Genomic DNA, 23,117 nt, shown 5'->3' with positions numbered 1-23,117 from the left:
GGCATTCAGAGCCTCAGTAAATCCATACCTGAATCCTGGGCTTTCACACAAGCACCTACATACCTGGCACACTCATCTGCCTTTCTGATGTATGACTGATTGCACAGCATGTGTACAAAGCAGTATAAGATCATTTAGACGTGTACATTAATATAAAAATATAGGTGTTCTGAAGACCTGAGCTACTGCTGTGGATGCAGTGGAGGGCAATGATGCCTTAGCTGTGCATCTTTGCACCTTCCTCATTGAGTGCCCTACGCATGTGTCAGGCAAAGGGAGCTTTCTTTCCTGTGTGGACAGAGCAGACCTGTGCATGTATGGTTTCATGCTGTTTCGTAACAGAAGGCAATGTCAAATTGTGTCTAAACCTACTTCCAGTTAACAGCAAAACTGCCACGAGGTTCAATGGCTTTACAGTAAAAACTGTACTGTCTCACCCACATGCAGCAGGATTTCAACAGTTCAAGCAGCAAGTGGAAAATGTTACAGCAATTTTTTTTACCTTTGCAATCTATGCACTAAATTACCTTTTGCCTTGCAATTTACAGTCCCTCAGACTTTTCCTAAACATATACAAAATTCTCTTAAACTACAATCACAATGCTGCTTTCTTCACTGCCTTGTATTTTCTCTTATCCCTGGTGCCTGGACCAAATGGCAGTAAAATGTGATCTGTGTTTCAGCAATGTTCAAGAGCCACATTACACTTGTGCATCTGGGGCAACAAGATACAGAATAATACAAGTTCAGGTGTAATGTGTATGTTGCTTTACCACAATGCTGCAGAAACAGTAAACCATAATCATTATTTTAATCTGAACTGCTATTATCCACTTAAAAGGAAACTCTGGATGACGTCTTTTGCCAAGGAAAAAACACACAGGACAACACTCTGCATCCATCCTATATGCTGGGTAGCTCTTACCTAAACAGTTCAATTAAAACCAATGGGTTTTTGTGTGCCCAAGTGCAATCCTGCAGGATGACTGATTACAGCCTTCAGCACTTTTGGCCTGAAGATGTACCAATGTGTGATCACAGCACAGCTTAAAATATGCCTATTTTAAAACTACACTCGCTCGTGTTAAAACCAACCACTTCTGGGCAGCAGCTGCGCAGCAGCCACCCGAGATAAGGATGCAGCGTTAGCAGCGCGAAGGGATGGCGCGGACAGGAAAGGCGCCGAGCTCTTCCTGCGCAGCCCGGGCGCCGGGAGCCAGCCTGTTCTGGTACGCGGCTTCTGTGTGTCCCGATGACGAAAGGCAGCTCAGTGTGCTGGCAAGGGCTGCACGGCTGCCAGGAACTCTGGCTGATTTTCTGAGGGCTTCCCACTGTTTCTCTTTTGCCGCAGGTTAGGCCATTGTGCAGAGTTCAGTAACTCTCCTACGTCCCTGGGCGTGTTTTTACAGCGCTGCCGTCTCCCCCTCTCGCCTCAGCACCGCAAGGGGCCACGGATGCGCGTGCCGGGCACATTTGCACAGCCCCTCCGGCGTCCCGTTTGTATCGTCCTTTTCGTTCCCGTCCACTTCCTGCCACACTGTCCCTGGCGGGCTCCGCCGCCCCACGGCCCCCTGTTCCCTCTTCCCTTTTTCCCGTTTTCCCTCACGCTTGCCCCGTGCCCGCCCGGCGCGTCCCACCCGCGCGTGCGAGGGGGCGGAGCCTCCTGCGGCCCCGCCCTCCGCCTACCTCTTCCTCACGGCAACGCCACGCCCCCTCCCGCCCATTGGCTGCTCGCGCCCCTCTCCCCGCCTCCCGCCGCGCGGCACGCGCCTCCCGCCCCATTGGCCCCCTTCTCCGCCCTCATTTGCATGATGCCCCGTGCACCAATGGGCGGCTTCGGCCTTCTTAACATGCAAGGAAGTAGCCAATGAGCGAGCGAGGGGGCCGGGCCACCACGTGCTGTTGCTAAGCTTCGGCTTCTAAATTGTTACTACAGGGGTAGCCAATGAGCGCGGGCGGCGGGGATCTGTCAACATCCCCTGCCCCGACGGGGGGGGCTCTGGCCGCCGATTGGCCCGGCCGCCTCCTTACGTCCCGCCCCGCGCCCGTACGCCGCTCGCCATTGGCTGCGCGGGCTGCCCGTCCGCTGTGTGTCAAATGTAGGTTGAGCGAGGTGCCTTAAAACCGGGGGCTCGGGAGTCCCCGCGCGTGAACTCGGCGCGGGGGGCTCGGGACGGGCAGCCATGGAATTGAACTCCCTGTTAATCCTCCTGGAAGCGGCCGAGTACTTGGAGCGAAGAGACCGAGGTACAGGGCGCAGGCGGGCAGTCGGTCAGGCACCCGCAGGCGCTCCCAGCCGCTCTCGGCCTTTGTTGTGCGGCGGCCGGGCCGGGGCAGCGGCCCCGAGCCCGCACCTGCCCGGGGGGGACCCGGGCTGCGCCAGCGGCACCGCGCTGGGGGAGCATCGCTGCTCGGATCTTGGCCTTTTTTTTATATATAACCCCCCAAGCAAAGCAGAAGGGGGTTGTTTGTGCCGCCCTGGATGGGGACGGTGCGTGTGGCAGGATCCCTCTCGCCGCTCCGTGTGTGGCAGTCGGTGATTGTATGGCAGCTCCCCTCCCCCAGCGCAGCGTGACAAGGGTTTGCATGATCCGCCTCGTTTTTAATGTGCACTCCAATAATCCTCCTAATTTCGACACTTCGGGGTTGTTTTTTTCCCCCTTTGGTTTACCGAGTTATGGTTTTTTTGTCTCGCTTCTTTAAGAGATGCCAGAATAAAATCCCAACAAATCAACCGGAAAAAATTCTGTTCTTTACCCTAGCGTTCCTGCAAAGGAGGAAAAAATTGCATGGAAAAAATATATTGCCACTAATGCTGACTTTGTCCCTAGAAGCAGAACATGGCTATGCATCAGTGTTACCCTTCGATAGTGACTATTCCAGAAAGAAAACAAAGGCAGGCACCATGGCCAGAAAATCCCAGAATAACAGGTAATAGACGCACCGCTTTTTCAGAATGAATCGTCAGCTTTTCCAATGTGTCTAGCTTATGTGCAGTGCATACATTTATGAAAAATAATAACTAATCCAGTGTCTCAGTTTTCCCCATCCCGGTAGTCGCCATTTTTCCCCTGGATGGGCTTGGCTCTGTTTTGATCTCTCATATAAACACTGCCACGCGTACACCATCTCCTTAGTACTCACTGCACTTCAGACCCATCCGCCCTCATCGCTCCTTCTGCTCCGCGCTCGCCGACAGCGGCTTTTGCTGCAGACCTAAACACCATAATCGCCACCCAGATTTCTCTTTGCATGGCACCTAATTTCCCCCCCGGCATTCATTTATAAACCACAGGCAGCGAGCCGGCCGCCTCCCCCATGGCAGCCGGAGCAGATGCAGCCTCGCTTGCGGCGGCGCTGGGCTCCGGGGCGGGAGCGTGTGCGGGGCGGCGGGGGGGACACTCCGCCCGCCCTCCGGCCTCTCCGCCGGAGAGCTGCGGGGTGACAAGGTGCCGGAGCGAGCTTGACCTGCCCGCGGGCTGTGCTGCAGCGCCGGCTCGCCAGCCCTTCCGCCCGGCCGCCGCACGGATGGGCCGGGGTGCGGGCTCGCTGGTTGTTTGTCCCGCTTGTCGCCCGTCCGCCGCCCGCTCGGCCGCCGCGGTTCCGTGGCTGCCCCGCAGCCGCTACCTGCGCTGCGATGGCACGAGCCGAGCGCGGCTGTGCGCAGGCTCTGCAGCTTTGTTTGCTGCTCGGGCAGCGGCTGTGTACGTGCGGGAGGCTGGCTGTCTTACGGGGACGCTGCCGGCCCCTGCCCAGGAGCGAGCCCGGCCCTGGGCTCTGCCTGCTCTGCTCTGCTCTGCTCTTCCAGGGCTGCTCCGGACAGGACCGAGGACCGTGCCCTGCTGGGCCTGCTTCGTCCCGGGGCAGCGATGCTCTCTGCACGGTCATGCTGGATGGTGGCTCCTGTAGAATAGCCTAAAATGAACTTGCTTTGCACGTGACTTGTTTTCCAAAGGAGCAGGGAGTCTCGGCGGGCCCGCTCTCGCTGCTCCAGCGGGCATCCTGCGGCCGGGTCGGACGGTGCTGGGGAGGTGCCCGGCAGGCGGCCAGGAGCTGCTCGTGGGGCACCGGAGGTGCAAACCGAAATCAAAAGCTGACGAACTCCCTCCTTGAGCAAAAACACGGGCTGCTGAGCGCCCTGGTGGTGCCTGCTGCGGCCGAGCAGTGTGTCTCCAGGATTACTGAGAGGGAGCAAATTGTGTCCCCATGCCCCTGCTCCGAGCAAGGCAACCATTTTGGGGGCTGTTAATTGCAGTACTCCTGCTTTGGTTGTAGTTTTAGTTGAATTCTTTGTCTCATCATGGAGCATGAGAAGACAGTCAGTTCATTTTAAAAGAGAAAGTCGTAAGGAGTGGGAGGAGTGTCTTGTGTCCTGAGACACTTTGCTCCTTGAGATTTTTAATTATTTTCATATAAAGTATGCTCACTGCCTTTAAAAAATTCAAAACACATTTCATAAGTTTTCCAGCTGTAAATTGCTCCTTGAGTTCTACAGATTTCTTGTGTGTCTCTTGCATTCAAGAAATCTGTGTTACTTACAGAGCTATTATTCCATCGTTTCCGTTCTTAGGGCTCTTGTCATCGGCTGCAAAATAGTTATTTGTCTGAATTGTAAGCTACTTTCAGGAGTTTTTAGGAGAGGATTTGTAATCTATCAAATACGGCAGAATTAAAAGATTTCTGGTTACAGATTTGCTAGTGTTATTGAAGTTGAGGCACACGCATCCACTTGCAGTTGCCTTCCTGCTTTTTTTTCTGCCTGCAGATTTGTATTTATTTATCTGTTTAGCGTGTTGTTCTGATTCTCACTCCGTAGCAGTGGCAACCTTGAAAAATACCACCCTGCAATGTGTACATTTACTCACACTTTCTTTTCTTCTAGCTGCAGTGATGAGATGAGGGATGGGTGATCTGTGTGACAGGACAGGACAGTGCTTGTCAGGGAATGGTTTCCAGTGCGGACGCTGCGGGACAGTGGCTGGTTTGGTTCAGCACAGGTACCACGCTTGCTGGCCAGTGTGGAAAGCAGAGGGACATTGCTTTAATGCACCTCCCTGTTCCTTCAGGGGCAGAGGGGCAGCAGCAGGGCCCTGTGGGTACCTCTGCATTGTCCTTATGGGCTTTATACCCATATCCAGCAGTCGCTGCTCACGTTTGCCTGCACGCTTATGTTTGCAGGGGAGAAATTACCCGCACATTTAAATATGCAGGGCAAAATACATGATGTACACCAGCATCCGGGCTTTATACCCATATCCAGCAATCGCTGCTCACGTTTGCCTGCACGCTTGTTTTCAGGGGAGAAATTACCCCCACATTTAAATATGCAGGGCAAAATACATGATGTACACCAGCATCACTGTTTTATTATTATTTGGAGCTTAGAGGCTATAGGGGCCGAGCCCCAGACTTGAGTGGATTTTTGGAAACACGGTTAATTCTTCCTAAGCGACTCAGAGATTAACAGAGGGAGACGACTGGCCAAAGTTCAGGGGATCTGGAGTGGTCGTGGGTGATGTGAACCACCGAGCAAAGTGTTTGTCCATATTGTTCCACTTTAACCATTTTCCAGACTCATTGGGTTTGGAGCATTAGATGCAGGGAGGCATCTGATTGCGTACAGGGGATTGCATACATGTCTGAAATTCATGCCTTATTATTTCATTGTTTTTCTGGATTAAAAATACATACTTAAGGTTGGAGGAGCAGGAAAGGAGCAGCTAACTGCACATTTCAGATCTGCAGGGGCATTGTTGTTTCCATTATCTATTTTTGTATCCTGCTGCTTGCAGCATCTGATCAGATTAAAAAGTGAGACATGTATATATGTACATACATTGTGTTTTTTTCATGCCTTATGAGGTATACATATAGAAAAGCATGAAAAAACATCTCCTTATTCTTGGAAAATCAGAAGAGAGGGGAGGAGGAGAAAAACTGTCAGATGTGAGGAAGCCTGGCATGCTGTACTCCTCTTTGTTCTGTGTTTCCCCCCCGTGTGCCTGCCTGTGGGGGGAAGAGCATACCCTGTGTGGCACAGGTGTGCTGGCCCAGGGCAGGGATGGGTTCCAGCTGCCCTGGGCTTCAGCAAGGGCGCTGATGGACCCTCCTTGCTCTGCCAAGGTGCTGGTGATGTTCACATAAGAAATGTAGGATGAGACCTCCATCCCTTGTGGATGGCTGGCGAGGCCCAGACCCACAGGAGAAGGGGCAGGAGGCTGCCAGCCCTTCGGACAGGATGCTCGGGTCTGGGCTAAAAGCTTGCTGGCCTCTCACTGCAATTGAGTGAGAAGTAATTTTGGCAGGTTTCGATTCGTGCAGGGAAAAATACCAGCAGAATTACATTTAATTAACCAAAATCTATAAGCTTTCTGTCCACTGTAGGAATTTAACAGTTTTGCTTTGTTCACTGTTAGCTTTGAATCAAAATTGAAAGTGGTTGTTAGCAGTTTGTTGACAAACAATAATCTCGGTAGCAATCAGACACAGCTTTTAGCCATTTCTGTTTCACTTGCACATTAAAATGTCTTGATCTTACATGTTTTCTTCTCAGTTTCCTGTGATGTGCCCTTTCCCATGTCACACAAACCAAACTGCTTTGTTTTCTTTCTGGTTTGCTGTTCGTACCATGTCCTCAGCTGAGATTCAGACTTGTTTCCCCCCAGTAATTTTGACCAAAATCCTCTGGCAAATGAAACTGGATTCTTGTTTTGCAAAGAGGACAGGAGATTAGAGAAAGCCACAATATTATCTTTTGCAGGGAGGTAAACCTAGGTCACATCTTGTTACAATAATACTTATCAGGTACTTGACTATAGTATAATAAATGTCTCCGCAGAGCAGTGGCTGTATGTAGTTCCTAAAGCAGTGCCATGCAGTGTAATAATTCTTGTTAAGGTGTACTTAGAATTAAAAAAGGCATAAAACAAAGAGCTGGATTTATTGCTGTTGTACCTTGGAAATGTTAATAGCAAATATTCAAAAGTCAAGCTTGGTTTTTGCTCCAAAGAAACAGACAGGTGACACGTGTGCGATGTGCCGAGGAGGAATGCGACACAAATCTGAAATTTGGTGACGTTTGCTCACAAGGCAAAGCACTCTTACAGAGGAACATGCAATCCTGCAGATAACTGGGCTTTCTTCTGCCCTGGCTGCAGTGACACTCACCAGGTGTTGGGTACCCTGAGCTGTGTGTGGGTTTGAGGTGTGTGTCTGCCCATACACCAGGGAGCTCAGGCAGCTGCTTCGCTGTGAAAGGGTCAGAAATAAGGTAAAATGAAAAGCCAAATCTTAGTGTTAGATGCCAGTCTACTGAGGTCACAGTTAAATTTACTTTCAGAGAAAGGAATTGAATGTCGGTGATGCAGTGTGTTTGGCCTGTTAATTTAGGAGCTGGTTTATTGAAGGAGAGGGAGCAAAATAAATGCCGGGTTATAAATATATCTTCTGTGTCTATTAATTAATTAATATTTTTGCTCATATGTTATATAAATAGACATGTACTTCGTGCTGTGTTCTGGCAAAGGGTTATATGCAGAAAAAGATGAAAGCAGCATTTGGATTTTCAAATAAAAACAGAGCCTAATGTCCAAATTCCTCTGTTGATGTTGGCTCATGGTGAGGGTGAACCTGTGGCCCGCAGAGCGAGCCCCTTGCTCTCTGCAGATGTTTTTCTGTGCCCACACTAAGCAGCTTAGGGATCGGGGCCTGATTTTTGTTTTATTTTCCTTAATTTTTTTTTTTTTTTTTTTTTTTTTTTTTTTTTTGTGAGAGGCCAAGAATAAAACACTGCAAAGCAGACTGTGCAAACACAGCTCCTCTGAATTTTCACCTGGATTTCTGAATTCAATAGATCTTTCTCAGTTTGCCTTCCTGAAGCTAGGACAGCGATTGATATTGCCACATTTGCTTTCAAAATAATGCATTTTAGTCCCAGTATAACAGACTTTACCAATGGACCTGTCCCCCTGAGGAACTGCAGTAGGTCTGCAATGTTTGGGAGCTGCACTGCTTGTGCAGTTGAGGAAAACAAATCACCACCGTATTAGCAGCACGTTCAGACCTGGCCACTGCAAACATGTGGCAGCACCAACTTGAATGTGATCCCAGAGCCAGAGCTCTGCATCAAGGCTGTGCCAGTGTGCCTGGTTCCCAGATCCCAGCTGAATCTGCAAAACCGGTTAAATTTTGCTATGAGGAGAATGCAAAATTAATTTTTAGTGGATTAATTTGGTACAGGCTGTTTCTTTGACAGGCTGTAAGCAATGTGTCCAGTTTGAAACAAATGGGAAAAAACCAACAACCAGAAGCAATGAATAATAGGCAGAATGTGTGCTTATGTTCAGGTTTGTATGTGCTTCGTGGAGTGAACTGTAGTATTTTCAGGTGCATTCCACAGCAGGTTAGGTATGTGGACAGGGAATTTCCTGGAAGTGAATTTGGATCCTTTCAATGAAAAGCTGCACAGCAGTCGTATTCACACAAGACTGCAGGTGTAAGCTTTGTGCTTTTACACACCTGCACTTCTGGGAGTGGGAACTGGGTGCAGACACTTAAGGTGTAGCACCTTGTAAAGCTTCCTGTTCTGTTTGTTCTTACTTTTTTTGGCCTGGACAAAAGGTGAAGTGCTTGCAGTGTAGTTCCCATGGCTGCATGACCTGAGGTGGAGTTGTATGCTGCACATGGGCTGTATCACAGCCTGGCACTCCTGCCTGCCCCAGAAAGCCCTGGCACTGGTAAGGTGCTGCCACTGTTTCAAGCACTCTGTAAACTGCCCTGCTTTGCTCCCTGTAGTGCTTTAAAGCGTGTTGGCAACTGGAAGTGTACTGGTGAGTCACGGTCTAGACCTGCTCCCATTAGCACAGGGCAACATTGCCATACATCCCTGCTTTTGCCAGGAGCTGCTGGCTTCCTGCTGAGCAGGTGCCCCTCTGGTGGGGTAAGTGGATGGATGGATGGATAGAGGAGTAGGGAAGCTGTCTGAATACTGAAACAGGCCGTGCATCCCGCATACAGTGAAATCTCAGTCTAGCCTGCATGTGACCAGATCCTGCTGGCTCACCCATAAACTGGCAGCAGTGGCTGTGGAGAGGCCCTTGCCTTTCCTGTGTTAGTCTTGCCATCTCAATTAGCACCTGTCCAAATTTCTTAGGTGTGTCTGCTGAATGTTGAATCAACCAAAAGCTGAAATCCAATACCTAGAATTCTCGTTTGAGGAAAGGAAGGTGATGGACGGGGATGGCTCTGGGGGTGTGCTGTGGGAAGTAGCACAGCATCTTGCAGACCAGTGGCTGCATTTGCCTGGTTCCTCCTTGTTCTTTCAAATCTTCTTTTGACAATTTCTTCACGTATAAAATTTATAGTCAGTGAACTGCTTGGCATTTGCTAAAGGGATATTAGAGCTGTTTCAGATCAACAGTGTAGTCTAAGCACCAGCGTCGTTATCCCTTTCTTGTGAATCTGTGATTTTGCAGATTTTATTTGTTGTTGGCTTTTTCCCTTTATTTTTATCTGAACCTTTTTCTTTTTTCCCCCTCACTGCTACCCCCAACTTCCCCAAGCTTTTTCTGTAGATACAAACTCAGTGGAGTGAACCTAAGTTAAACACCAGAAGTCTTCCTTCTCTTGAAGCCATTTTTGAAAGGGTCCACAGACCATTTGCCTGCAAACCACAGTCATATATCTGTCTCTCTCTTATGAATACATACATACATATATCTTATCTTTACTAAAGTAGTAAAAGACTCCATTTTGAAACAGGGTACTGGGTTGTGTGGAGTCCAGTTCTTACGTTTTTTCCCTCACTTTAGGTTGCATAAACAGCAGGAGATGGATATTCTTGCAATATACTGTGCTGTAGACATTGAAGGAAATAAAAACTAGTATTTCAAGAGAGGTTCATCTCTTCTGAAAACAAACCCAACCAAAGAAATCCCTGTCATGCTTTGTAACAGGGTATTTAACTTGATCTTGCAGCAATTCTCAGGTAAATGGACTCTTGGGTTTGGTTCCTGCCTAGAGTCTGATAGTTGAGGCATTAGTTGGCCCCTGACACCTCCAGAAATGTGTGGCTGGTGCCCATGTTTGCGCACTGCAGGCGTCGCTGAGACTTTTGTGTCCCCAAGAGCTCTGCCAAGAGGCACATGGTCGCTGCTGCTGGGTTTGGCAGCTGGCACACCCACGGCTGTGTGCTCCAGAGCTGCCCTGGCAGGACATACCTCAGGAGAATGCCAGGGTCATCCTCCATGTGCCACAGGTGCCCCGTAGGTGTGCTGTGTGCAGGACTGCCAGCTGCTCACAGCATCCTCTCAGCCCAGCAGAATACTCCGTGCAGGCTGAATTTCTTGGCCAGTGGTTCCCATGCTGTCCCCGTGTGTGCTCGCCAGAGCTGCTGGGAGCTGGCAGCTCAGAATGGGCCAGTGGGAGTGATTGTGTTCACCTTTGTGTCTAATTGCCAGAAATGTCACGGAGTTCTTGTCATAGGGATGAATCCAGGCTGGCCTGTATTTCCTCTCTGGTTGCAAAGTTCCCTACAAGCAGTGCCTTTGACAGGCCTGTTGAGGGTGTTTGGGGACAATGGTTCCCCACTGAACTTCTTTTTCCCATGTGTTTGCATAAACACGGGCGGATTTAGCATGGTCTTAGTCAATTTTTGTGAACATTGGTGTGGAGAAATGACTGTGGAGAAAGTCTGATCTCTGTGTAGAGAGTAGGAGTAGAATATAAAAGCAAAATCATCTTAAGATAGCCAAATGACCAAGCCCACCTTGCCCTATTAATGTAGCATAGAAAATGTGTTTAACTCTTGCAGTGTTGCTGCATTGGTCAGAAGCACTTAAATGGCATTGTAGAAATACACACATTACTTGATCATGGCTCACTTGGTGCAAGAAAAATACATAAAGAATTCATAGGCTTTTGAGAAAAAGATGCCAGGTAATGGTTGACATAATTGATGTCTTGGTACCAACACTGAGATGCTTTCTGGTGAGAGTGGATTAGCATCAGTGCTGAACCTTGTATGCATTTCAGTTTTACCTGCAGAGGGGCAGTTCACTTGGCTCCTTGCAGGATCAGGAGCTGCCCTGGCCTGAGATCAGTTGCTCGTAGGTTTGTTCACTGGACGTTTCTTGTGTGAGCTTTGCTTTCTTTTTCCCTCTCTATGGCCGGAGTGATGTTCTGCCATCGGTTCTGCCCAGGAGCAGCATCCAGCAGCTCGGTGTGTGCAGGGAGAGCAGGACAGCTCAGCACCGGGCAGCATTTGTGCAGGAGGGCTCCCTAATCCCCCTGGGATGGCTCTGCTCCCTGGAGGGACCGTGCTCTTGCCCTGCACAGACACCTCACTGCACCCCGTGCCCAGCTGCAGGCTCCAGCAGAGCTGCTCTGACATAATCTGCCAGCCCTAAAAGCTGCCACCGCCTCTGCATCTTTTGATCCTGACGTGCTGGGCATGTTTTCAGTGGGACAAAACTGAAAGTACGGAAAATTGCTCGTTCTGAAGAGGCAACAGTAACTTCATTTTGGGAATGTTTTTAATTTGAGCTGTGTAAATAAATAAAATGAATATTTTTAGCTGAATCAGTTTAAAAAAAATCCTCCCAAGAATTTAGGGCTGCCTTCTAATGGCAAAGAAACCGAGGCATCAGTTGGAGAAGAAAAAAAATCTTTAATCCAAGTAGATTGGAAAAGGATAACATGCTGCTGTGGTCAGTACAGGGGCTATGATTTTTTTGGGTTTTATTTTCTCTTTGTAGACTGAGAAGAATTAAGAGGATTCCTCTTTTGTTGCGATTAAGATGTCAACAACAACAGCAGTGATTAGCTGCTGATTTTTCTTTCTGCTTTTCCATGGGCTTTGAAAACTGGCTTTTTGGGTGCTTTTTGCTCTTACCTGTTACCATTTCGATCTTCAAACACTTTCTGCCCCTTTATAATTTTTCTTCACTGATGAAAATCTTGTGGGCTGTTTTTATTACTAACCTGCTCAGTTTTTAATGTTCATTTCTGTCTCCGAATGTATAGAACACTAGTAAATGCAAATATATTATAATTCCCCCCAAACCTACAGTTTACTCATGGAAATTAAGTTGATACCCTGAAGAATCTAAAAGTGAACCAATTTAAAAGAAAAGCTGTTTCATAATCCATGTTAAATACGTATTTTAGAGAACTCTTTTGCAATTTATGCAGGTATTTGCTTTTAAATATTATAAATCTTGGTTTATTTATCCTTTCTCTAATATTTCTTTTCTCTTTTTAATAGGTCATCACACAACGAACTAGAAAAACATAGGTAAGTCTTGGAAAAAAAGCTAATTAAAAGATATATGGCTGACCTGTGAATTACTGTGTTTATTGAAGAACATTTTGTTGAAATTGCTTTGATTCTCACTGAATAATTTATTAAGCTGGTTTTGGCTTTTTTATCAACTAAAATCTAATAGTTATAGTATTATGTGGCTCAACTAAAATCTAATAGTATTATGTGGCTTTTTTTCCTCTGTTGTTTGGTATGCTCTTTTGGAAACATCCCTAATAGTTAGCTTTGGACTGATTAATGCTTTAACTGGTTAACCGAATTGTTACTAACAAAAAATCTGTTTGCAGCTAGAGGTGTTAAATGCTGTAAGTACAAAGTATTTTTGTGATTAAGGTGAATGATTTTCGGGAACAATGTGTCACACAGGGTTATTTTCCGTTTCTTTTAAAGTATGCCTAAAGTGCAGTTAATTTTCATTCTGCATATAAGTGCCTAGAGATCCGATTGTCCCTCCGTCTCTTTCCTTGCGGGTGCGTGTCCTGTCCGGAGAGCCGAGTGTGAGCTGGGAACAGCAGCGGGCACCTCCTGAGCCCAGCCTGCTCCGCCAGTGCAGCGCCGGGAAAAGCCGGGCTTAGCCAGGACAGGCTTGGAGCCTGCAGCCGCGCCTGGCGCGGAGCTCTGCTGTGCCCGTGCTGCGGGCAGCGTTCGGCGTGTGTGCATTTATTTACCCCGTTCTGGAGGCAGTGTTCAGCGGGTGTACATTTTCATTATATGATAGAATTGAATTTGATTTTTGTTTTTTATGTGCCCCGTTCTGGAGGCAGTGTTCAGCGGGTGTACATTTATTTGCCCCATTCTGGAGGCAGTGTTCACTGTGTGTGTATTTGCCCCGTTCTGGAGGCAGTGTTCAGCGGGTGTGCATTTATTTTCCCCGTTCTGGAGGCAGTGTTCAGCGGGTGCGGTGCCGTGTCAGTGTGTGCGGCCGGCCGGTCCCCGGGCTGCAGGCGGGCTCCGGGCGCTGCTCTGAGGGCGCGCAGGCCGTGCGGGCTCTGCCTCTCGCTGCGGGGCCGCTGCCTTTGGCTCACCCTGCAGGCAGCAGGATAAACGCCCGCTCGGGTGGCTTTTGTTCTTTTTTTGTGTGGCTTGCGGTCTTTCGGTTTTCACGCATCCAGAGAAAGTGAGGGGGGTGTGTGTGGATATGATTTAAAGCTGTTTGCGTGCTCCTAAATACGTGGAACGTGGTTGATGGCGCAACAAGATACTCGTGGGGGGTTTTTTGTGTGTTGTGCTGTGGCTGCAGTTATGTAGCAGCTAGACCATCACTTCCCTTGCATGCTTACATGCTTTCCTGTAGTTTAATTGTAATATGAGTAAACTACGGTTCTGCCTAATAGCCACGTGGTCATCCTAGAGATGAGAGGAACTGGGGAAGGCTGAAGCTCACAAACACAGGCCTGGCCAGTGCAGTGCAGTGCACGGGCTGAGGCAGTGACATCGGCAGGGCAGAAGTTCTGCTGACAGAGTCTTCAGGAAAATAACTGCATGGAAAATTCTGTCCTTCGGTCACACTTTCTTAAAAGAAAAGAGAAAAAAATGGGCCCCAATTATGATTCTTTCTCATTCTGTTCAATTTCTTTCTCTCCTCCTGCTTCATCATTAAGAATTTACTTTCATCTCTGCATATTCCTTTTCTTTTTCCTTCAGTTATTTTCCTCTTCTTCCTTTTGCTCTGCCTTAACATGTTTAAGCAGCGCAGTAAATGAGGCACAGCAGCATTTGCAGCAGATGTAGGGCCAGAAGGAGAATCTATTAATTGTTCAATCACTGATCTCACTTTCAGTTCTGTGTTGTATCTTTGTAGTAGATGGACCATATAGTACCTGCCTTGCTACCTTTTCTTCCTTTGCCATCTCAAGGTCAAAATAGGTAAACTGCACAGTATGTCTTGTGATTATACAACTAATGTTTCTAACTGCTGCTGCTTGCTGTGCCTCCTGCAGTTAAACTATACTTGAAGACAGATTTTTATTATTCCTGGTGAGAACCTGCAAATTAGTGCAAGATCCTTGTATGTGCAAATGGGTGTTCACAAAAGCAGATGAGGTGTGTACAGTTCTAGCTGCCTGATGTATTGGTGTGAAGGACTCCTGCAATTTCTATTTTCTTCTTTTTAACAACCCCCTCCTCCAGCACTGTGGGTGTATGAGCAGATAATACCGATCATAGTGTTTCTCACTGTGTTTAACTAAAATTACATTAAGATCTATGAAGTGTCTTGCACGGTTTAATGGAAGATTCACACAGTGCTGTGTCCCTGTAGCAGCTGGTCCCTGCAGCAGAGCCTGCCTTCCCCCTCCAGTGCAGCCCTGCCCTGCCAGCTGGGAAGCACTGGATGTTGATTTTGGAGGTGTCCCCTTTCCAGGGCCAGCGCTTTGACTCAGCACTGCCATGATGCTGCTCTGGCAAGGCTCACCCGCTTATCTCACAGGAGCCTGTCGAGGAGGAGGAGAGGAATGGCTGCGTGTCCTCCTCCATGCCCAGTCCCTCACGTGGTGTCTGAGGGCAGGGAAATGGCTTCCTCATTTACACAGCCCCGTGTCCTGCATCAGGGTGGCCAGAGGTGCTGGTAACTGGAAAGCCACGGTAGCCATTCACGTACATGGTGCAGTTTTGGGTTCTGCACTGCTGTTGTACATCAGAGGTTTTATCTCCGGTTTTGATGTCGGTGGGAAGAGCAGTGGTTGACCTCTGTGTGTGCTGCCTTGGCCATTTGGCACTACCACTTTATTTTGTGTTCTGTACTGCTGGGTCTCTTTTCTGTGTGCTCTTGAGAAGGTGCTCAGAGGAAGGCAAAAGCAGAAATGTAATTCCAAGAAAAAAAATTCATTATATGATAGAATTCAGATTACATTTATGGTAAAGTGTATCTCAGCGATTCATACATGAAATTCCTTTTTCTCTGCTTTAAGTCTCCCTAGAATACCCTGCTCAGAACTTTAGTGTGGGTTTGTTACAGGGAAACCCTGTAAGGACTCATCCCTCTAATGGCAGTCTTGTTTGGTCCTGTGCATTTAAGGTGTGCATCTTGGAGCCATGAAACAGGAAATCCCCTAAATAAAAAGCAGGAAGGCAAGAAATCTTCTATCCTAGGGACAGCTGAGGTCCTAGAAGATATTTTAATAATTACAGACAGGTTAGTCAGAGTGACACTTGGATGTAACTAGTTCCTAATGACAATTGTGTATATTGATGTAGGTATTTTTTGTTGTTTCCAGCCAGACCATGAGGTCTGTAGGCTTTCACAGAGCAATATAAATAGTAAGTAAATTAGTAATCATGACTTTTTGCAAGGACATTTTTAAATCGACCTGACAGCTGTATAGAGGAATTCAGCTTTCATAGTGTAAAAAACACCCAAGAATTCATGAGAGACATATGCTTCTTTAGAAGACACAGCATAATCTCATTTATTTGCATCAATTTATACTAGTTCTCCATTAGAAGGTAAAAGCCAAGGTGTATCCTCCTGAAGATTGTGCTGAGATCTCCACACTGCTCTGTGAAGGCAGAAGAACCTGCCCTTGGCTGTCACCTGTGGTCTTCTCACCAGCTTGTGCAGGGCTGTGCAAGGAAGAGACGCCTCCTGTCAAAGCACATGGAGCCCTGACAGAGGATACTGGGATCAGCCCATCAGAACTTCTTTGGTGCCATTCAGTCCTGCCTGGCCATGAGGAGCTCTGCTGCAGGAGGGGTTCAAGGTCTTGCCCTTTCCTTGGGAAAGTCTTTGGAAACAACTCGTGGAACTTGATGATTTTAAAGAACAGCTTTAGTGAGAATTAGTGAGGAAATGAATAGGTGTATCAAACTCAGCAAGCCACACGCTGCTGTCCCCAGACTGGCACCATATGAGCTGAAGAAGTGCTGTGTGACCCTGGTGTGGCTTGCTCTAGGTCCCAGGTCCTCAGGCTTGGATATGACAAAAGCTGGTGAGCTGAGCCAGATGGAGGTAAAAGCCAGGCATTGCTGTTCAAGCTGAGACTGCTGCAGAGTTGGCCTGGATCAGCTGAGTGAGACAGCCCTGGACTTGCAGAAGTACAAGAAGAGAATGGGGAATACATGAGACACAGTGATTTGCAAAACCTAAAAGATGAAAAAAACCCCAAACCTTTCTTTCTTCCCAAAGGAGCTTAATATGTTGTTGTGTAGGGTGCTGACTGGAGGAGGCTGAAAGTGTTCCCTTGTGCACAGAAGGTAATACTCATGCAAGTTTTGTGCAGTCCTTAAAACTAAAATCTTGCCAGAACAAAGTTTCTATATTGCATCATCATGTGCATGAATGGGTATCTCTGCAGAAACACAGACTTTGATATATCATTATATTGTATTATATTTGATATATATAAATATATATTGCTCAAAGCAATATATATGTTTTGGTGGGAGCATTATTATGTTCAACATTAGCTGATACAGAAAACAGAGCAGGTGCCTCTGAAGTTAGGCCCTGATAGGTGGTTTTCTCCTGGAGGAATTGCACATTCAAGAGCACACTTCCATTCATTGGTACATCAGTTTCATCCACCAGAGTTGCTTGGTGTTTGAAGTTTATATAAGCTGAGAGAATGCCTAGATGGATGTCCTGAAATCTTCTCTGTGGCTCTTCATGTTAGTAAACTGTAGGGTTAATGAAAAGCATGTAATTGCCAGTTTGTGATACACTTGGAAGTTTTGAAACAGAACTGAAAGGTCATTGAAATAATAGCATACCAAAACAATGCTTAATGTTTATTTTTATTATGGGCTGCCTTTTCAGAATCACAAATTGCCATTGTGGTTAGCAGTGCTGTGCAGCATAAAGCTGTAACTGCATTGATCCATCACGCCGATGGTGCCACCGCTGACTGAGGAAACCCCTGAACTGGTGCTGGAGGTAAAGTCCTTCCAGGGAAGGGTCACCCAGTGTCTCACTGCTCTGCTTCCATCAGGAATTTAACCCAGCCCTGGCTGCACACTGGTGCTCCTGGGTCCTGCTTCCTGCCACCACAGCAGGAGGGGAGAAGCTTCCTCCTTTGGCCAGGTCACCTTCCTGAGCCAGCTCACTGTCACAGGCACACCCTGATGTGTCACGGGCAGAGGGTGGGTGGGATGGCTTCTTTGAGTGACAGTGTGAATTTACAGTGTTAATTTACAGTACAGAGCAGTTACAGTTCACTTCTCTGTCAGTTTAATGTTTTTCCTAAGCATCCAGTTTTGGCTGCTGTTTCCTGGAAAGTGCTGTGCTGGATGGGTCTTGCTGACCTGGGAAAGATCTCATTGTTATAATGGGTCTATAAAAATTGCTGCCATTTCTAGGATCTGTCCAGACTGTACATAAACCATTCAGATAATGTGGCTGCTGTGTTAGTGGTGGGAACCATGTTGTCTTGCTAGCAGAATCTAACCTCTGTATTAGGTCTTTCTTCTGGTTTTCTTGTCAAGAAAATAACTTTTTTTACACCATCTGGTTGTGAAGTGGTTTATTACAATCCCAGTGAATTGCAATAAACATACATTTGCACTCCTTAAGCAAGGTGATGTCTTAGGAGTGTGATTTGACTTTTGTGAGCTGAAAGCTCCCCTGGCTTGGGATCTGCTCCCCCTCCCCAGCTTCTCTGAGGGTTCCAGCTGTAGTGAGCAGGTGACTGGTATTGCCTCAGCCAGTGCAAGGCTGAATCTCAGCTTACAGCCCCTCTTCCAGGCATTAAAAATCTCTGTAATATTTTTTTTTTTTGCAGAGCTTGTTTAGCAAATCTATAAATTACTGGACTTGCAGAACTGAGATTTAATACTGTGCTTTTGATGAAGTGATCCATGCTTCTGAGTCTGACAGATCTGTGGAATTAAAGAAATTGGGAGGTTTAAAACTTCGTACTTAAATGCTGTTCTCTCCTCGCTGTTGCCCCATCTCTGGGCATTCAGCAAGTGTCTGGACCTTTGGCTTGTCCTGCAGTACCTGCTGCAATAGCTGTTGTGGATACTTATGCACTGAACTGTTGTCTTTTCAGTGCACAGAGCAGCTCACCTGATGATGCACTCCCAACAAATGTGTCTTCCTACCTACCCTGCTGGTTTGGAAAGGAGGAGTGTATTAAGCAGACAAAGCTTGAAAATTATTCTGCTCAGGAAGTTATATTACAGGTATCAGAGATGTACACATACTCATGCTTTGGACAAAGCTGCTATTTTGCAATGAAAGATGGGACTAAAATGCAGTTGGACTCAATTATTATGTCCTTTTTCCTGCTGAAGTCAGCTTTGGACTGTGGAGCATGAGTGGAGTCCTGGGTCTGGGCTCCAGAAAACTCTGTGCTTCCTGGCCAGCCAAGCAGCCAGCAGGGAGCAGATGGGTGAGAAACCAAGTGTATGCATTTTTTTCCACTTGAATTTGTTCATCCCTCTCTTCAAACATAAGTCCATTGTGTGTCAGCCTCTAATGGGCTATGTAGAAGGTGGTTTATGTTTTCAGCATCTGCTAATTGACCTGGCTTGTTCTCGTCCAGCATGGCAGAGAGAGTGGGCAGGACTTGTATAACGTAGAGATGGATGGGCCAGACCTTCTGGTACTTTCAGGACAGGTAGGTGCTGACTCCCTGCATACAGGGGAAGAGAGGCCTGATGGTGACTGCTCTCCCAATTGGAGAAGAAAAAAGTAAGTTGAATTAGGTATTTTGAAAAAGAGGGTTTTTTTAAGCTTGCTTAGCTACATCTGGACAAGTGAGCTGGAATTTGATTTTTGTTTTTTTTAAAGGTATTTAGGCAGCTAATGGACTTTAAGAAGCTGGCCTCTGAAATGGGTCTTACATAATGCAATGGGAATCCTTGGCTGAATCCCAGCCAGTCAGGTCTGTGGAAGCCCACAGACCAATGTGCAGAAGTGGTACCTGCTGTGGTTTGAAGAAGCAGCAATGTGCCTGAAAGACAGCAGTGCAGCTCCAGCTCTTTAAGGCAAGGTTGGCTCTGCTCTCAGGATTCACACCAGATCTGCAGGAGGCTGGCTTACTTTCTCCCAAGTATGTCACGAGCACTCCCGTCCCTGTGTCCCTGCTTGGAGTAGACAAAAAGGAATCAACCTCAGCTGGAGGAGGTGGGTGTGCTCTGTGAGTTGTCCCTGACTCCATGCTGTATTGGCATCTGTAGCTCTATTTTTAGCACTCCTTTCCCTGGAGTGACTACCCCACTTGGGTATTGGATATACCATGGCTTGGTCCCAAATTGAAAATGTCTCTTTCTGAATGGAACGGTGTGTACTTCCCTGGTGTAGCTCATGCTCCTTTTCCCTCGTGGTCTCTGTCAGCAGACACTTGTGCTTAGATTTACTGCATAGAATTCCTTTGCAGGTCAAGTAGTTTTTAATCTGTGTTTTTTCCCCTTGGTATACTGGCAGACTGTGGGCCCAACTCTGCCTCGTGTCCAGGGAATTTCAGTAGGAGCTGTGTCTGCCTGCAGGCTGAAACCTGCATCGCATCTGGGCAGCTGCAGAGGATGCAGAAAAGGTTCCAGAAACTGTGCTGAGCATGAGCATTTAGACAGCAGATCATAAATGTGAAAAAGCATAATGCTGTTCCTTCACAGAAGTTTAATTTGGGCCTTTTTTGGAAAAAAAAAACAAAACCAACTTCCACCCATCCCCTTCCTTGTGCATGGGATCCAGTTAAAAACAGACTCCTCTTGTCCTAAAGAACTGTGCAGTCCACAAGAATGGATAAGATATTCCTTCTACCTGTGTTTGGAAGGAGATACACCCCTCCCTGTGTTTGGAAGGAGAGAGTTGTTTTGGGACTTTGATAGAGTGCTGTCTTTTGAGATGGAAATACATATGCTGAGCTATGTACACATCCTTCTAGGTTAGAGCAGAGTGACAGGATTTGTCAGAGGATGTCAATTGGCTAATATTATTGTTTAATGCTAGTTTATGTTGCACAAGCCTTTTTCTACACAAATTAGTGTGACTAATTTTGTAGCGCGCGGAGATTGGCACAGCCGACACAGCAGAGGTGTGGGCTTGGCTGTATGTACATGAGGTCATGTTGCAATGCTTCTGCCTTGAAAAACTAATAACTCTGGTTGCAGGCTACATGCCCTACATGAAGAAAGCCTTTATTAGGTTCTACCTTATTGCAACAAAGCAGATTTGTGTAACAGTCAAAGACTACATCTGAAGGTGGTAAAACGCCTGTAAAAGGCTGGAGTAGTGGTGGTGAGTCCTCTCCTCCCAGCTGCCTCCCTGGGATTGATGCCTAACAGATTTATCTGCTTTTCTTTCCTTGATGGTTCAATTTGGGTAACTAAATGAAGATACAAGGTGCTAAATAAGGGGCCTGCCTGGCATGTAATTGCTGCCAGGACTCAGCAGCTCCTATTGAAGTTAGGAATACCATCAGTGTTTGCAAATACCAGCTGCACAGACACTCTGTGTCTTAGTGTCTTACATAGCACATTAGCTGGTATTTACAAAACATAAAGGTAGCAAACCCTGTAATTCCCCAAGAAAGCTGACTTAATCCTGATTGGTAAGTGCTGTTGTGTTGACTGCTGCAATGAACAACATGGGTGGAGCAAATAATTTCTGCTAGGGAAATTTGGGAGCTTGTTGTGTATGTTTGCTAGAAGCAGTTATTGGGTGTAGGTGCTAAGAGGTGTTTTAAATAGACTCTTGGGTGTCTTGGTTCCCACTGCCTGACTTTACATACTCACATGGCAAGTGAGTCCCAACTTCTGGCGCTTCCTTCCATTGCCAGATAACCTCAGGACACTGCACTTAAGAAATCTGAGCTGAGTTTTGCAGGGAAGAAGGAAGGAGAGAGGGGGGGAGAGTTTTGAAAGATGTTCCATACCTTATCATCCCCAGATGGATAATTTTCAGATTCTGCTCAACTGCAGCTTATCTGGCTCAGACACAACTAGTTTTGTACTGTTCAATGGAAAGAGAAGTAGTTTGGAAATTAAATTATAAACGAGGCACTACTGGTGTTGTGGCAAGCTATATCTAAACTTGGAGGCAGGACTGTCAGATATCTACAAGTCTCCACTGTCCCTTGATGCCAGATTTTTTCTTTTTTTGTTTGGGGAGGGGAGGGGGGGATGGTGGCAGAAATAGGTGTCATTCAGATTTTAATTCACCTGAAAGTAAAAGTACCCATTGCAGCCTTGGAAGTGACCATCTTTAATTACAGTCAGTGCATTTAATCCTGCCCCTAAATTTGTTTATACATACACCTCACTGTCTTCCATTCACCTCTAATTACAAGGTTTAAATGAGGGAGTTGGAGACATACAGCAAGACATTTGGGGACATGTATTCTTAATTACTTCAGTGTGATTTCTTTTCTTCTCTTCCTTTGTTGTTCTCACTTGGGGTCTGAACCAGCCTTCAGCTGGCTGGAGCAGGCACCCTGCTGTTGTCCCAGGGCACCTCAGCTGTCTCACTGGAACACATCTCAAGTATCTGCACTTGTTGGTAAAAGCAACACCCACCACTTCCTTCCCCAATAAAGTCAATTCATTTGTGCATGCTCAAGCTGCCATCATTAGCTGCTCCCTCTAAGATGGCCACGAGGCTTTGGTAGGTGCATGTGCCGAGGAAGTAATAGCAGAAGCAAAAATGAAAGTAACACATAACACTAAATATCTCTTTCTGATAGTTTCCTGATCAGAGCTTAAAACTTCCTACCACTGTGAAGGAGCAAGTAATTGTTTAGATGCTGAACTGGAGACAGAGTTGCCTTAACTCTGATGAGGTTTTAAAACTGTGGTGTAAATTGCTTTCTTTCGGTGCCTTGTGCACGTGGGAGTGTGGAGTTCCTACAGCGTTTGTCAGGCTACTTAAACTGGATACTTGGTATTTGGATCTCAAGGTACAATAGACAATAAAGCCACAGTCACAGGTATCCAGTATTGCAAATATTAATGCTTCACACTCATTTAAGTTGATGCAGGAAAAGGCTGCTTAATCCTGGCTGTCTGCTATCCGTAGGCCTTGTGCTCAGTGTGTGACAGCAATGCATGTTTTTAATTTAGCTAAAATAATTCAACTTGACTTGCCGCTCCTTTAATTTGGCATCATAAAGTGGTATTAAAAAAAAATAAATCTTGAACACATTTCTCTCCTCATTTGACATATGTACAAAATAACTAGGTCTATAGGGAGGTTTAAAATTAGGCAGAAAAAGCACACTAGGCCCAGTAGTGTGCTCTCTTGGCTTAGTACTGTGCTGCAGCTCAACTTCTCTAGGCTTATTTAAGCATTGTAGTCTCCCCCACACTTTTTTTTAAGATCCTTCCTGTTGGCAGCTGTCCTGAGACACGATGTTCTTGCTTAGCATTTTGATGTGGGGAAACAGTCTGATAATTAAAGCCGGTTTCAAGCCATGAGCTGATTTGTAAGCAGTGACTTGCTCTGGGGTGTTGTCGGTCGATAAACGTGTAGCTCATGTGCACAGAGCTGAGCTGCACCTTGCTCCTGAAGCCCCATGTGAGAGGGACATGCAGCTCCCAGGAGCCACTTCTGGGGGAGACAGACTGCATCCTCTCCAGCCACCTGGTGGTGGGTGGTTAATTTGTGAAAAATTATCACTATCATCCTGTTCCCCTCTGTGTGTAAACCCAGTGCAAACCTGTCGTTGTTACACAGCTTTTCCTTGTTTAAATGAATGTCATTTTCTTTAACCCACTCTGCAGTCCTTGACAAACTCCTTACAAGAGTACTGTGAGAGGTGGCGAAAGCCAACACACCTGTTGCAGGTCTGCAGACTCGCACCATGGCTTTGGATGTGCTGTGAAAATTTGCTTTGTGGTGCTCCACTACCAGCAAAAGCCGAAG

At 46.8% G+C, this 23,117-nt stretch overlaps 1 protein-coding gene across 3 annotated transcripts in view; it reads left to right on the top strand.

Annotated features, from left to right (window-relative positions):
• Positions 1-2,089: 2,089 nt before the first annotated feature.
• MXD4 (MAX dimerization protein 4) overlaps positions 2,090-23,117 on the top strand; it is a 38,508-nt gene continuing 17,480 nt past the window's right edge. Inside the window, exons 1-3 of one of the 3 annotated variants that reach the window (XM_041467316.1) lie at positions 2,090-2,247; positions 2,832-2,931; positions 12,263-12,292. In XM_041467316.1, coding sequence (XP_041323250.1) covers positions 2,184-2,247; positions 2,832-2,931; positions 12,263-12,292 — 194 coding nt within the window. In that variant the 5' untranslated portion in view covers positions 2,090-2,183. Of the gene's footprint in view, positions 2,248-2,762; positions 2,932-12,262; positions 12,293-23,117 lie in introns of all 3 variants that reach the window. The other 2 variants (XM_041467395.1, XM_041467232.1) reach the window with 2 other exon arrangements.

The sequence above is a fragment of the Pyrgilauda ruficollis genome, unplaced genomic scaffold (genome assembly GCF_017590135.1).
Source record: "Pyrgilauda ruficollis isolate IOZ18807 unplaced genomic scaffold, ASM1759013v1 scaffold1, whole genome shotgun sequence".
Taxonomy (NCBI): domain Eukaryota; kingdom Metazoa; phylum Chordata; class Aves; order Passeriformes; family Passeridae; genus Pyrgilauda; species Pyrgilauda ruficollis.
Note: the sequence above shows the minus strand (reverse complement) of the source record. Positions and strands in the feature narration are given on the sequence as shown.